Source organism: Centruroides sculpturatus, unplaced genomic scaffold, assembly GCF_000671375.1.
Source record: "Centruroides sculpturatus isolate CEXI.00-Female unplaced genomic scaffold, Cexi_2.0 scaffold1537, whole genome shotgun sequence".
Taxonomy (NCBI): domain Eukaryota; kingdom Metazoa; phylum Arthropoda; class Arachnida; order Scorpiones; family Buthidae; genus Centruroides; species Centruroides sculpturatus.
In genome coordinates, this window is record NW_019385841.1 from 18,092 (window position 1) to 34,273 (window position 16,182).

Here is a 16,182-nt window from a genome sequence, read left to right on the forward strand (position 1 = left end):
AAATAAAAATTATATTATAAAATAACAAAAAGACATCACATAATGAAGATTGTTGTATAATAAATCTTGAAACTTTAAGTTAATATTATATTAATATTCTTAATTTTTATTGAATTAGCTTTTATTATTTATTGCTTTAAAGATCACAGATATCTTTTAATGTTTCTTATTGAATATTTGAGTGTTTTAATATTACAAATTTTTATACCCATTTATATTTGAATTTAAATTAATAATTAAAGGAATATCATTCATTGATGATTATTAATTCAAGAGCTTCTGTTTAAACTATAGTACATGTTATTAATTCACACTAAACCAAATAATTTACATTCTTCATTCAATTAAATAAATTAATAATGACCATTTCCATGGTAACATAATTTTCAATGTAACAACACTGAAATTCATTAAAAATAAATAATTGGTAAAAAAAAATAAATGGTTATTTTTTGATTAATTTAATTCAAATCTATTCAAAGTAACTTAAATGTGTTAATATGAATACAAATTATTTTTTGAATTTGGTGTAGTTTAATGCTGTTACATAAATTTCATATTATTTTGATAAAGTAAATTAATTCATTAATTTATGTCATGTACAAAAGCTGTAATGAATTTACTGAGATACTAACTATTGATTATTAGAAATTACCAGTAATTACTGTTTCTAAGGTGAAGTGGCTAATGTGAATCCTTTTATAGTAATATGAATTTTAAATAATACACATTACAATTTATAAAAATCGGAATATTTATTAAGCAGAATTTATGAACAATTTGATGGTCTAATTAAGAAAATTATAACTCGTGCAGTATATTGATACATAGCTTTTAAATATTGTATTTTTTTTTTTATTGTATTCTACATAGACCCTTGTCTTTATAACACTAGGCATTGATATATCAGTGCCTTTTGCTATGTTGACTAGACATAACTGTAGAATAAGCTATTATTATGTTTGTGCTGTTTATTAATAATAATATCTATAATTATTGGTTAGATTATAATATACCAGATATACCACTTGTTTAGTATTAAAAAAATGCACCTTAGGAAGCAAGAATGCCCCTTAGAATAGCATGAAATAAAAGGTTTTCTGTCTATTTTTTTTGTGTGTGGAAAGTTTTGACTGTTGTGCATTAATACCTTAGGAATCTTTTTTTCTATTGGGAATTCTGTTGTTGACAATATGGCAGGCATATCTGAAGTGTGTTGTGCTAGCTGCAGAATAAACACAGACTTATGAAAATATTTATATAATTACATTTTATTTCATTATGCTTTGTTGAAATGAAGGAAAATTTAATATAAAATGTAGGAACAGCAACCAATCTAACAAGTAAATTAGTGATTGAGCAACAATTTCCAGGTTGTTTAAATCAGAAAACATTTTTCTAAAATTACTAAAAAGTAGTATGGTAGCACTCCTCCCCTGGTTACTGTTAAGGTAATTTGATAATGTAGCATAGATCATGCAAATTTTGTCAAATGTATCTTCTGTCTGTGATGGTTTTGCATATTTTATGGTTGTAAATCTCTTTAAAAAATTGTTCATTTAATCCTAAATATCAGTTTAAATACTTACTAATTAAGGTGTACCTGTACATCATAAGTATCCATACTTACATTAATTATCCTTTTTCTTAGGTGTTTCTATTGTTACTCCAATAGTACTTTTTAAGATCAGAGTATAGATTACTTCATTACTAATATCTTAGGTTCAATTACTGTTAAACACTCTTGGGAGAATTATCTGTCTTTCATAATAAATATATATTTGATAAACTTGTAGTTATTAATTTATCCAAAACCTCTAATTTTTATTTATTTTTTTTTATAAAATATTATAAATAATTTCATTAAGCTTTCATAAACTAAGCATTACATGTATTAGAAATCTGTAGTAGGTGTAAATCTGATAACAATGAAAGCATACAATTTTTTACATTACTTTTTATCATATAAAAACATTTTTTGAAATTTGAATCAAGTTAGCTCAATCAATAGCATATTAATATTATTTTTTAAAAGTTGGCAGTTATTTTATATTTGATGAGTCAGCTTTATGAATGAAATAATTTATCTGTTATTTAAGCAGTTGCAATAAAATACATTATAAGATATTTGTTTGGTGCTTATAAAAAAAAGTAATATTTTTGGATCATTTGATAATTTATCTCTAAAATAAGACTTTAAATTTTTTTTATTCACAGAGAGTTTTTGCTTTCCTGGCTATTATAACATGGGAAAGTATTGTAATTGTGTAAAATTTGACTCTGTTTTTTTCTAATCTTGACATTATCAGACTCACTAAATCCAAAATGGTCAAAAAAAGGGGGTGAATTCTATGGATGTATGTGTTAATATCTATTTCATTTAATATTTCAGGTTGGGGTAAAGATTAAGAAGTAAAATCATGGTATCTTGTATATAAGAAGGATTGATGCTATTAAATTTTGAAGTATGGAACTAAATGGAGTGGAGAAATAGGGGGTCATGTTTCCTAGCTGAAGTGGGGTTGGACTTAATGAAAATTTTACTCATTGGCATTACAATATTTAAAAAAAATCATCTTTATCTTCAAAATTAGGCCTTTTCTTGCTTTTTTATAATAATTAAAAGTTATCTTTTAATAACATCTCATAACCAAGGTTCCCTCTAAGCTGCGCGGCCGCACACTGCTCAAATTGTTGCCACGCAGACGAATATGCACACTGATTTGAATTGTTGTTTACTGATGTGTCGCTCTGTCCGTGACATGATTATTGCTACGTATATTTTGATTAAATACATTAAATCATTGACAAAAGATATTTTGTATTGAAGTATGTTTTAAAATGAATTTTAATCTTTACTTTATAATCAGTTATTTTAATTTTAAAGGAAAAAAACAAGAGAAGTACTTGTTCCACTCAGCTACAAAAAAATTAGAGGAATGCTGCTCATAACATACGGCACCACACACAATTTTAACTTTGAGCTATGATCATGATGTTTTTAAACTTAAATATTTTTCAAATGGATTTAAGGATTTTTAAATGGATTATCATAATTCAATAAAATTACACTTTTTAAGCTTTTGTTGTTGCATAAATGTTACATAGTATAATTGAAAATTATTGGACTTCTTAATGGTCCCTTAACTCCCTGTTTGAGTGCTAGGAAAGTTGAGCAAGAATCCTTGCTAGCCTTTTTATGAAGTTTTAGAATTTCCATATAAAAATAAATAAATAAATAAAGTTATTAGACACATCACTTTATATAAATGAATAATAGACAACTATAAAAAAACAAAATGATGCAACAATGATTTATTATTTTAACTGTTTTAAGTTAAATTTTGTATGTTTTGTACTAATCAGTTATTCTTTCCATAAACTTGTCATTCAAACAAAAAATAATTGATTAAATATTAAAGCAGCAAAAACTGATCAATGAAAAGAATCTTTCTTTGCATATAAATTTGTTACATTTAATAGGAATTGTTATTTGGAGTAATGGTAGAAGTTTATGGCATTGCATATGCTGTTGTATAAATAAAAATAAAACTTATAGTCTCATTAAGTTATCATTTGATATTATCAACTTCCTATATATATTCTGTTCTAAACAGTGTAAAAGTTAATGTTTTCTCTAAACACTGAAATGCTAAAGGATTAAATATTAATTTATGGTCTGATTCATTTATTTTAATAGAAAAGTTTTATATTTTTGCATTAAGATTTTTAATGTCTATAATTATTTTATATAAAATTGATGATAATTTTTACTTAAAATTGTTATTTTGTTTATTATTTAAGCAAAAAAACAAAATGTAAATACAATAGTTAAAGGATGAGGGGATGGGGAGATAAAGGGGTTGTGTTTATCTCCTTTAGGAGCAGTCTTAATCATGATTTTACTCATTATTAACATTTATACATTTTTATAAAACTCATCCCTATCCTCAAAATTAAGCTTTTTTCCATTATACAGTAATTAAAAATATGAGAGTTTGCTATAAATTTAATTAAGTTATATTGTAATTAAAATTATAAAAGTTACTTTCTAAACAAGTAAAATGGCAAAACTGTATTTGGGACAGGACTATGTCTCGGAGACTCACTACTAAGCAGAATCGCTTTGATGCTTAAGGCGGGTCTCGTTCTCATTCTCCAATCTTCTTTGGTATCGCTGCTTTTGGGCATGATCGTTCAAACTTTGCCGGCCACGACCACGAGGTTGTCCACAATGTATTTTCGATGAAATTAATTTATTTAATTTTGAAATTTCTCTTTGTTGCGTGTCGGCCCGGGTTGAATTTTTGTCGATGCGTAACAAAAATTTCCCATTTTTGAAAAAAATAATCGTGGCTATTGTATCGTCCGAAATTACTTTTTTATTTTGAGTAAACAATATACATTTTAACCCAATTATAATGTCATCAGATGTAATGACAATCCTAATATAATATCAAATATTTATCGGTCTCACGATTTTATTATACTAGATAATGTTAAAAAAACCTACTTGTAACAACATAAAACTGTTTTAACATCATATTTGAAGCACTCCCAAATTTACAAAATTAATTACAAATTTTATTTAACATAGAAGAAACTACATGTTCAGTCCTAAGGTCAGAGTTCACTTCTAGAATGACTGTGGGTGGTACTCTCCCCCACATGACTTCGGTGGGGTGAGGTGCCTGTTTTGCTGTTTGTAGAAGAGGGTAGCCATTTTGTATTTTATTTTGACTCCGTTCTCAGTTCCCTGACTACATACAAGTCTGGATTTTTTTTATGAGTAAATGATTTGGACACCTAATACTCTGTGCCAAATATCAACTCCTGACTTGTACTCTTTCATACTTCTATGCTGGTAACATAAAAATGGCATTACGATTTTATAAACAAGACATAGTAGTGAAGATCTTATGGAAAAATCTTATAGAATGTTCCTTCCCACTTCCGTCTCGTTGAGTTGGTTTCTTGTTTCACGACTCGATGTGGTGAATCAGGTTCGTCGGAAAGTACACCTCCACACTCAAATTGAATATATATATAGTTTATTTACAGTTGTACAAGTTATAAACGTAGCATATGTACAGGAAGATCATGCGTGGTGAATTCACGTGCCAGATTGGCGTCTGGAAACTAATACTCTTGGGAGAGACCTCAGTCAGCTTTCGGAGTCGGCTCAACTGCACGGTCGGTCCGGTCTCAGCACTAACCCGTCCCTGAGAAGATTAACAGAGGAGAACACTCTCTCTTTACGCTCAGCGGGCTTCCCAAGTGCCTGAGACTACCGTGTACCAGTCTCTTGCCCTTCTCTCCTTTCCTCTCGTTCGGCCCGCAATTTAAGGGTTTTTGGACGGGGACTTCCGACCAATCACAATCCCTTTTCTTTGCCCGAACAGCTTACACTCGGGTCCGCCGTCATCCGACGAGAGTGCAGCTCACACAAACGTCCGCCACTTGTTTACGTTCGTTCGTTTACAATATGGCAATTGTACTACCATCTCACTGCAGGTGGGTCCAATTAACAAAGCCGTACCCCTTTTGTCCCTGCTGTGCTAAAAGGTTACTACTTTACAATAGTCTTGTCAATAAAATCTCATAATAGCCGGGAAAGTTATGAAACTCGTTGCTGGAATTTTTTTTTAAATCTGAAATGTTCTAAAACTGTTCCAGTTTGTCTTAACTGTGTTTATAATAACAGCTTCCAAATTCAAAGCTCTTATTGACTATTAATTATTGAATGTGGAGCCATTACTTCTGAATTTAAATTTCATTTTAATAAACTGATATTGTCTTTCTACAACTCCTAAACAAAAAATTAGAATATTTACCTAACTGATAGTGTAGTGTAAATTTTCTCATGAACAACACAGAGTACAAAAAAGAATGTCTATGTATATTTATTATACCTATTAATCAGACAAACTAAATGTGTTTTTGTTACAAATGGAAATGAAATGACAAAAAAATAAACAGTTTCATCGTGACAAAAAATTAGAATATTAGCTAAATGTGGGTAATATAGGAAAAACAACAAAAGAAACTTAATATTTTGTGGCCTCGCCGTTTGCCATAATTAGTGCTCTCAATCTGTCGGGCATGGTATGGATTAATGCTTTGCATTTGTTTCTGGAGATGCAGTTCCAAATGTGTCGAATGCATGTCACTAGTTCCTCTTTAGAATTTGATCACCATTCATTAAGTCGTCATTTCATGACTCCCACAAAATTTTAATGGGTTTAAGTCTGGAGAATTGCTTGGCCCAGGCAGGACTGCTATCTATTCTTCTTGTAACCAACATATTGTTGAATTTTCTGTATGAGAGGATGCTCTGTCTTGTTGGTATCATAAATGTCTCAAAGATATCTTAATATGTCTGTGTAATGACACATTCTGAAGAATGTACAGTTGTTCTATGCTGTTAACACTCATGCATTCCCAGATCATGATACATGATGCAAACTTCACAGATCTCTTCATACAGTCCTTTTCGAAGGCATATTTGGTTGTTTTCCATACTTGTAGGCCTTGGTCACCATGGGAGAGACAAAACAGGGATTCATCACTGAAGAGAATGTTATTCCAGTCGTCTTGTCCCCATATGAACCTTTCTCTGTACCATCTGACACGTGCTTGTTGTTGCTTTTTCGTTATAGTTGGCTTCATCTTGGGAACACGGTAGTTGAAGTGCAAGTCGTGCAACCTTTGGCATGTGGTTTGGCTACTAACGTTCACTCCAGTTGCTCTCCATTGTGCATGCAAGAGTTTAATGCTGTTAAAGCAGTTTCGCACGACAATCCTTCTCAAGTTTCTCTCATCCCTTGCAGTTGTTGTTCATTTACATCCACATTTCTGGCATTTATTAGTTAAGACTTGAACACGGTTTTGTTTCAGTACTCTAGAGACTGTTGGCTGCAAGTATTTTATATAATTCACAATTTCTTTTTGTGTTTTTCCTACTTTATACAAGGCTATGATAATATCTTTAGATCTGTCACCGATGTCGCACTTACACCCCATGTTGTATTATCATACTGTGCTTCCCAACAATATGGAAATTTGCATTACAATTTAGTTTTTTATGGCTGTTTGTTTGGTTGTTTTTGCTAATATTCTAATTTTTTGTCACAGTCAAACTGTTGTTCTATTTTTTTGTCATTTCATTTCCACTTGTAACAAAAAAATGTTTGAGTTAATTTGGGTGATTAACGGGTATAATAAACATATATAGACATTGTTTATGTAGGATAAAAAAGTTCCGTACCCTGTGTTGTTCATGAGAAAATGTACACTAAACTATCAGTTAGGTACCTATTCTAATTCTTTGTCTAGGAGCTTGTATTATAAATTTTTCAATTTCTTGTAATCTGTTTACACTATTGTTTACAAGCATCTGTCACTTAAAAGCACTTTGTTATAAAATTATCCATTAATGGTTTTGGATATGAAAAAGAGTTTAATAAAGTCTGCAAAGTATTTTAAGAACATGATAAAAGTTGGCAAAAGTTCTACAACTGTTTTGGACTATTTTTATCTAGAATCAATGCAGATTTTATTGAAATAAAATGTGTGTATGGATTAATATATACATTGTGAAAACGGAAAGAAAAAATGATGATTTTACAGTAAATTTCTATTGATTCTGTGAAATTTAAAAATTTGATTACATATAAATGTAATCATTATTTTTCTCATAAAATTCATAATTTTTATTTTAAGAATTAAAATTAAGAATAATAATTAAAAAAACTGTGTTTATTTTCTTGGTTCTTATTCGTAATTTTTAGTGTCTTTATGTTTAAGATGATATTAAATATTTAATGAAGTAAAGCTATATTTTACTTTAATTATTTTATTATTTAAAAAACAAAACAATAAGGATTATTTAGCATAACTACTTCATGTTTTAATTTATTAAGCAGTAAAATAGTACCAATCAGTTCGTAAATAAATTTTAATAGTACAAGATATTTTAATGTTTTTGCTCATTTAATACATCATTATATTTTTAATAAAATATTGAAGTAAATACTAATATTTGCTGTGAATAATTTTTTGTTTTGATAAACTCTAATGTAAGATATAATCATTTTTTAATTACTTCTATATTATTGATTATCAAATATTTTGGCAAGCATTCTGTTTTCAGTCTGAAAATATTCCATTCTTTATTGAATTTTTAGGCAAAAATTTGCTGTGATTTTAGGACTGTAACATAATGTTCCCATATAAATCATTAATAATACTAAAATTTGAAGTTGAGTTATGCTATTTTATAAAATATTTAGCATATTATTAACAAAATTATTTACTTATTGATTAATGATGATTTCAGAATAGTATATAAACACATGATAAATATTGAATACTGAATGATAAATATTGAATACACTTCTTCATTCTAAAAATTTTTTTTTAATATAAATGAGTGAAAATAATGTTTTCCGTGTGTCTCCAATGTGTGAAGGATATCTGTGTAGTGTGTGAAAGCTTGCATGCAGCCATTTTGTAATTGTGGGGTCAGTGGAAAAAGCTGGAATAAATAATGGTTGATATTCTAGTTTATAATAGGACTTAGTTCCAATGTGGCCCTCTCTAATATAGATATTTGTCCAAAAAATATGCTGAGAAGCTCTGCATTGATCAAGTTTTAAATTAAACTTGTATGCATTGTTGTTTTGTGTTTTAGTGAGCACATAAGCATTTTTTTTTTTTCTAAGCTAGAACAAAGTTGTTTATCTTTTAATTAGATACTTGATATAAATATCAACAGTTGCATAATATATAAAACAAATATTAAAAATAATTTTTTTGGATAAATTATGCTGCAATTTGAAAAAATTGTAAACTTATAAATGCTTACTGTCATCCACCAGTCTGTCCTTCCTTAATCTCAAGAATGGAGTTAGATAGACAAAAGCTAAGACCAGATACGGAAAGATTAAGAGCAGGCTGCTCTGATTAACTAAATACAAACTTTCAATGCAAACCAGAAGTCACATTATTTCAATTCAAAAATTTTTCCGTGAAAAAAGTTAGATGACTGGCATGAGTCTATTGCTAACAGGAAAAGTATGATGTACAGGGTAAGACACTACTAATTTGAGGTGGAGAGCATATATTTTAAATGAAATAAATTGAAAAAAATATGATAAAAATTGCAGCCTGACATTGTGACAATGTCATAATAAATAAATGCTCATAAAGTTTAACATTTATTTTTAAAAAATTAACATTAAATGAACATTAAAGAAGAATATTTTTGCTTAGCAGTTTTATTTCTATAGATATTAAATTTTTTTGTCATCTGTTATTTAAAATGAATCTAGTTATTTGTTTATTAATATATTATCTTCTGGTAATCATTTAGAATTTTGAATTTCAGCTCTTAATTTTGTTGTATAATGCTACTATTTGAGGTTTGTTGTATATAGGTTTCATATATCATTCAGGTTAGTCATATTTGTCATAGTAAAATTTTTACTTAGCAAATATTTTGATTGTGTTTGAAATTTTTTCAAACAGATATTTGATGGAATACATATTTAGTTATTTTTGTCTATTAAAACTTGAATAGTTGATAAATGTTTTAATCAGACATTACATATTTGGCAACAAACTAATTTGAACTTTCAAGATAATTCATTTGCTGCACCCAAGTAAAGTTTATGTATATTGTATTACAGTCAATAGTAAATAGTGTAAAGTAACCATATGTAGAAAATTAGACTTTATGTTGTGATAATAGCCTAGTACCTTTAAAAAAAATTCAAATATTCAGATTTTCTGCATATCCAGATGGCTCAGTCCCAATTAATCTGCATAGTTGGAGTTATACTGTATTGCTCTCATGTATTCAAATCAAATATTATTTTGGTATGTATTTATTACAGTCATTGTGCATTTTTACTTTTCTTTGCCTCTTAATTTCTTTTTGGAAAAATCTTGTGTCAAATTTTTGGACTATAATTTTCAAATTGCAGACCTGTACATTTTCATCATTGCTGACTGTCTTCACAATTAATTTTGAACAGACTTAGATAAGTAAAAATTCAAACCAGATATGGAAAGTTTACAGGCTGGAGGCCCTGATTAAATATATATGAACTTCTGGTCTGGACCAGAAATCACAATAAATAATTGCTCATTGTTTCTTGTGCTGTTTAGAGTTAGTGGTTGTTATTGTGATTGATAATTGAGTTTGCTCAATAACAGTAATTGTTATAAAGTATAGAAAAGAACGTCTGATTTCTAGTACTCATCTTGTTAAGTAACTTAAATCGATAGAGTGGATGTCATGCCAACAATTTTACTGATTCATGAGAAATATTCACATAAAGAGGTATTAAAGAACATTTTAAGAAATGTTTTAAATTAAAACATTTCTTAAAATGTTCTTTAATGCCGCTTTATGTTATAAAGTATTTTTGATGTTGTTTTTCTTACATTAAACATACCTAACATTTTAACAGTGATTGCTTGGTAAAGTTGACTGTTAATTGTCACTTCATCTTCAAGTGGGCTAAGAGGATCAGTGATCATACAGAATTCTGTATAGTATGATTTACAAATAAATACTGATTTTAGACATTGTCTCAACATGGGAGAGAAAAAAAAAACACAAAAAATGCCAAAATTAATTTGGCATTTTTTGTTCCAGTTTTATGCCTAAACCAGCCCCTTCCAGATCATAACTGAAGGGCATAGAGTACTGTTTAATTTATGACCAATATGTTTGTTGCATTTTTGGGACAGATTGATGCCATTTTACTGCTTAAATGTGACTATAAGAATTAAACCTCGCATACTACTGTAGGCATTTGTATATTTGATTTTTGCCTCCTCAAATATTAGTTGGTGCTTTAATTTTGATTTAACAGACCACATTAGTAAATTGAAGTGTGTCCTGATATCTTATCTATTTTTTTTTTTCCTAAGTGTTTTTTTTTTTTAAATAATAGAATGTTGTGGAAACGAGTAAATTTTTTAAAGTTTTAATTTATCTAAAATATGTTGAATGATGTGTTCATGACTTTTGCTTTTCTAGATTTTTTAATATAATTATTACTTTATCAAATATATTGTTACTAGTAGAATTAGATAGTATGTATATGCATATACATACAGAAAAATGATTCTTTAGAAACATATTGTCATTTCAGTAGATATAATAATAATAAATTGTAAGAACATATTGTAAATTATAAATACAATTCCATAATAGATAAATATGGCTTGAAATATTAATAGCTTTACTAATAGAATTTAGGAATGCGAGTTGATAGGAAACTACCTGACATCACATATAATAAAAATAAAGGGTTAATTTATGAAAAATCCTGTGTCAAATAATTAATTACATTAATATAATTTATAAAAGTTACACTTCTGCTTATTTTAAAATAAAGTGTAATTTTCATTAATAAAAATTTAAATTACATACATTTGTATTTGAAATAAGACTTATTTAGTGAGTGTGAAGTAGCTTTCTGTTAATTTAACTATTGTAATTATTTAAAAATTCTATAAATTTCCATTGGTGTCTGCCCATTTGTCCTTTTGTAACCTCAAGAATAGAGTTAGACAGATGAAAGTTGAGACTAGATGTGGAAAGCGTACAGACAGGAGGCTCCAATTAACTATATATGACATTCTGATCTGGACTAGAAATCATGTGATTTCAATTCAAAAATTTTCTCTGGAATGGAGTTAACTAGATGGCTGTCATGATTTGTTATCAGGAAAAGTATGATGTACTGGGACAAGACACTACTAAAATAAAGAGCATATATTTTAAATTAAATAAATTTAAAATATTAAAATTGCAGCCAGGCATTGTGATGATGATGTCACAGTAATTTTCATTTGCTTGTTCTCTTTCTTTCTTTAATTGCAAACAAAAGTAAAAGCTCAATTTTTGGTGTTAAAATACAGTCAAAACTTTCATTAAAATATTTCATATTATAACTTTCAAAGTAATGTTGAAATACCAAACAGCCAGATTCTTTTATCATGCTAGCTACTTGCTAAGCTAATTTGATGTTAAGTTACCATCTTTCGTTAAATTTAATAATTAAAATTAATTTTCGTTTTAATTTAGAATATTCTGGAAGAAAATGGCTATTTGTTTGGTATTTAAATTAATCATCAGGTTGGTTGTAAATGTTGTTATATACAGGACAAAGGCCCAAGTCAGGTAAGAGCTACAGAGGACCCTGGATGCTTAGTATGGTTATATCTAAATTAATTAATTGGACTGGAAGTGAAGATTGGGAAGGAGGTCTAACAGCATAACTGGCAACACATTTATACAGTAAGCAGGAGTTGCAGGTTCAAGTCCCAGTCTAGACTGATTTTTTATTCTAGAATATTCTAAATTAAAGCAAAAAATTAGTTTTAATTATTAAATTTATTACAAGATGGCAGTCTAACCACTACCTCCAGCCAAATTACTTGGTAATCAATTAGCTATATAAGTATATTTATAAGTAGCCCAATAAAAAATCTGGCTGTTTGTTTGGTATTTAAATTAATTATTGGGTTGATTGTATATGTTGTTATAATGTTGAAGTAAAAATAACTCTTACTTTAAACCTTGTAACCGGAGTGAATGTATAATACTTCCGCAAATGTTTTTGACGCTCCTTCTGGGCTCTTCCTCAGCCTTTTTTTGATAAATACTGATCTGGATGTTGAAAATCGAACATTTTCTTTTGATTCGTTTACCTTTTGAATCATTGCACGTGGAAACCTTCGAGTCAAATTTAAAATGAAAAAGAGATGATTCGAAAGGTAAACGAATCAAAAGAAAATGTTCGATTTTCAACATCCAGCTCAGTATTTATCAAAAAAAGCCTGAGGAAGAGCCCAAAAGGAGCGTCGAAAACGTTTGCGGAAGTATTATACATTCACTCTGGTTACGAGGTTTAAAGTAAGAGTTATTTTTAGTATGTTCTGGTGTGTGGAGAAGAATAATGTTGAAATATTAAAAATGTCAGTTTATATTAAATTTTTAATTGTATATTAACAGCAAAAACTGATGTTTACTTTTTTGCATTAATGCGTGTGATGTATTTCTTGTCTGTTCTTGTTAATTAGATAAAAAATACTCCTGATGACTATTAAATTAATGATTTATACATTGGATTTCTTATTCCTATTAGAAATATTTTAATTTGTTATATGCATTCTTAATACATGTGAACCATTCTTTCTTTTGTAATTACATAAACTGCAATTTTTCTCTATCTAATAATAGAAATCTACCACTTATCTCATATTTTTCAAAACAGATTAATAATTAAATGTGTTTTGAGTGTAATAATTTAAGTTTTGAATGCATGCAATTTTCTTTAATGTAATTACTCTAATGAACAATATATTCAAAAATAATATTCGGAAAATGCGTTTACTACATTGTGATAGAATTCATAACATAAAAATTTATATTTATTTAGAGACCTGCCGCAATATGGTCATAAACAGTGGCAAGCATATTTTGGTCGAACTTTTGATGTGTACACCAAACTTTGGAAATTTCAGCAACAACATAGGTAAACTTAAATCGATAGAGTGGATGTCATGCCAACAATTTTACTGATTCATGAGAAATATTCACATAAAGAGGTATTAAAGAACATTTTAAGAAATGTTTTAAATTAAAACATTTCTTAAAATGTTCTTTAATGCCGCTTTATGTTATAAAGTATTTTTGATGTTGTTTTTCTTACATTAAACATACCTAACATTTTAACAGTGATTGCTTGGTAAAGTTGACTGTTAATTGTCACTTCATCTTCAAGTGGGCTAAGAGGATCAGTGATCATACAGAATTCTGTATAGTATGATTTACAAATAAATACTGATTTTAGACATTGTCTCAACATGGGAGAGAAAAAAAAACACAAAAAATGCCAAAATTAATTTGGCATTTTTTGTTCCAGTTTTATGCCTAAACCAGCCCCTTCCAGATCATAACTGAAGGGCATAGAGTACTGTTTAATTTATGACCAATATGTTTGTTGCATTTTTGGGACAGATTGATGCCATTTTACTGCTTAAATGTGACTATAAGAATTAAACCTCGCATACTACTGTAGGCATTTGTATATTTGATTTTTGCCTCCTCAAATATTAGTTGGTGCTTTAATTTTGATTTAACAGACCACATTAGTAAATTGAAGTGTGTCCTGATATCTTATCTATTTTTTTTTTCCTAAGTGTTTTTTTTTTTTAAATAATAGAATGTTGTGGAAACGAGTAAATTTTTTAAAGTTTTAATTTATCTAAAATATGTTGAATGATGTGTTCATGACTTTTGCTTTTCTAGATTTTTTAATATAATTATTACTTTATCAAATATATTGTTACTAGTAGAATTAGATAGTATGTATGTGCATATACATACAGAAAAATGATTCTTTAGAAACATATTGTCATTTCAGTAGATATAATAATAATAAATTGTAAGAACATATTGTAAATTATAAATACAATTCCATAATAGATAAATATGGCTTGAAATATTAATAGCTTTACTAATAGAATTTAGGAATGCGAGTTGATAGGAAACTACCTGACATCACATATAATAAAAATAAAGGGTTAATTTATGAAAAATCCTGTGTCAAATAATTAATTACATTAATATAATTTATAAAAGTTACACTTCTGCTTATTTTAAAATAAAGTGTAATTTTCATTAATAAAAATTTAAATTACATACATTTGTATTTGAAATAAGACTTATTTAGTGAGTGTGAAGTAGCTTTCTGTTAATTTAACTATTGTAATTATTTAAAAATTCTATAAATTTCCATTGGTGTCTGCCCATTTGTCCTTTTGTAACCTCAAGAATAGAGTTAGACAGATGAAAGTTGAGACTAGATGTGGAAAGCGTACAGACAGGAGGCTCCAATTAACTATATATGACATTCTGATCTGGACTAGAAATCATGTGATTTCAATTCAAAAATTTTCTCTGGAATGGAGTTAACTAGATGGCTGTCATGATTTGTTATCAGGAAAAGTATGATGTACTGGGACAAGACACTACTAAAATAAAGAGCATATATTTTAAATTAAATAAATTTAAAATATTAAAATTGCAGCCAGGCATTGTGATGATGATGTCACAGTAATTTTCATTTGCTTGTTCTCTTTCTTTCTTTAATTGCAAACAAAAGTAAAAGCTCAATTTTTGGTGTTAAAATACAGTCAAAACTTTCATTAAAATATTTCATATTATAACTTTCAAAGTAATGTTGAAATACCAAACAGCCAGATTCTTTTATCATGCTAGCTACTTGCTAAGCTAATTTGATGTTAAGTTACCATCTTTCGTTAAATTTAATAATTAAAATTAATTTTCGTTTTAATTTAGAATATTCTGGAAGAAAATGGCTATTTGTTTGGTATTTAAATTAATCATCAGGTTGGTTGTAAATGTTGTTATATACAGGACAAAGGCCCAAGTCAGGTAAGAGCTACAGAGGACCCTGGATGCTTAGTATGGTTATATCTAAATTAATTAATTGGACTGGAAGTGAAGATTGGGAAGGAGGTCTAACAGCATAACTGGCAACACATTTATACAGTAAGCAGGAGTTGCAGGTTCAAGTCCCAGTCTAGACTGATTTTTTATTCTAGAATATTCTAAATTAAAGCAAAAAATTAGTTTTAATTATTAAATTTATTACAAGATGGCAGTCTAACCACTACCTCCAGCCAAATTACTTGGTAATCAATTAGCTATATAAGTATATTTATAAGTAGCCCAATAAAAAATCTGGCTGTTTGTTTGGTATTTAAATTAATTATTGGGTTGATTGTATATGTTGTTATAATGTTGAAGTAAAAATAACTCTTACTTTAAACCTTGTAACCGGAGTGAATGTATAATACTTCCGCAAATGTTTTTGACGCTCCTTCTGGGCTCTTCCTCAGCCTTTTTTTGATAAATACTGATCTGGATGTTGAAAATCGAACATTTTCTTTTGATTCGTTTACCTTTTGAATCATTGCACGTGGAAACCTTCGAGTCAAATTTAAAATGAAAAAGAGATGATTCGAAAGGTAAACGAATCAAAAGAAAATGTTCGATTTTCAACATCCAGCTCAGTATTTATCAAAAAAAGGCTGAGGAAGAGCCCAGAAGGAGCGTCAAAAACATTTGCGGAA

At 28.4% G+C, this 16,182-nt stretch overlaps 1 protein-coding gene across 1 annotated transcript in view; it reads left to right on the top strand.

The window, feature by feature from the left end:
* Positions 1-12,103: 12,103 nt before the first annotated feature.
* Positions 12,104-16,182, top strand: part of LOC111642430 (protein SCAI-like) — a gene marked incomplete at its 5' end in the record, with an annotated part of 30,552 nt that continues 26,473 nt past the window's right edge. Inside the window, 2 exons of the mRNA XM_023388782.1 lie at positions 12,104-12,199; positions 13,461-13,556. Of these exons, the coding sequence (XP_023244550.1) occupies positions 12,104-12,199; positions 13,461-13,556 (192 nt within the window). The remainder of the gene's footprint in view (positions 12,200-13,460; positions 13,557-16,182) is intronic.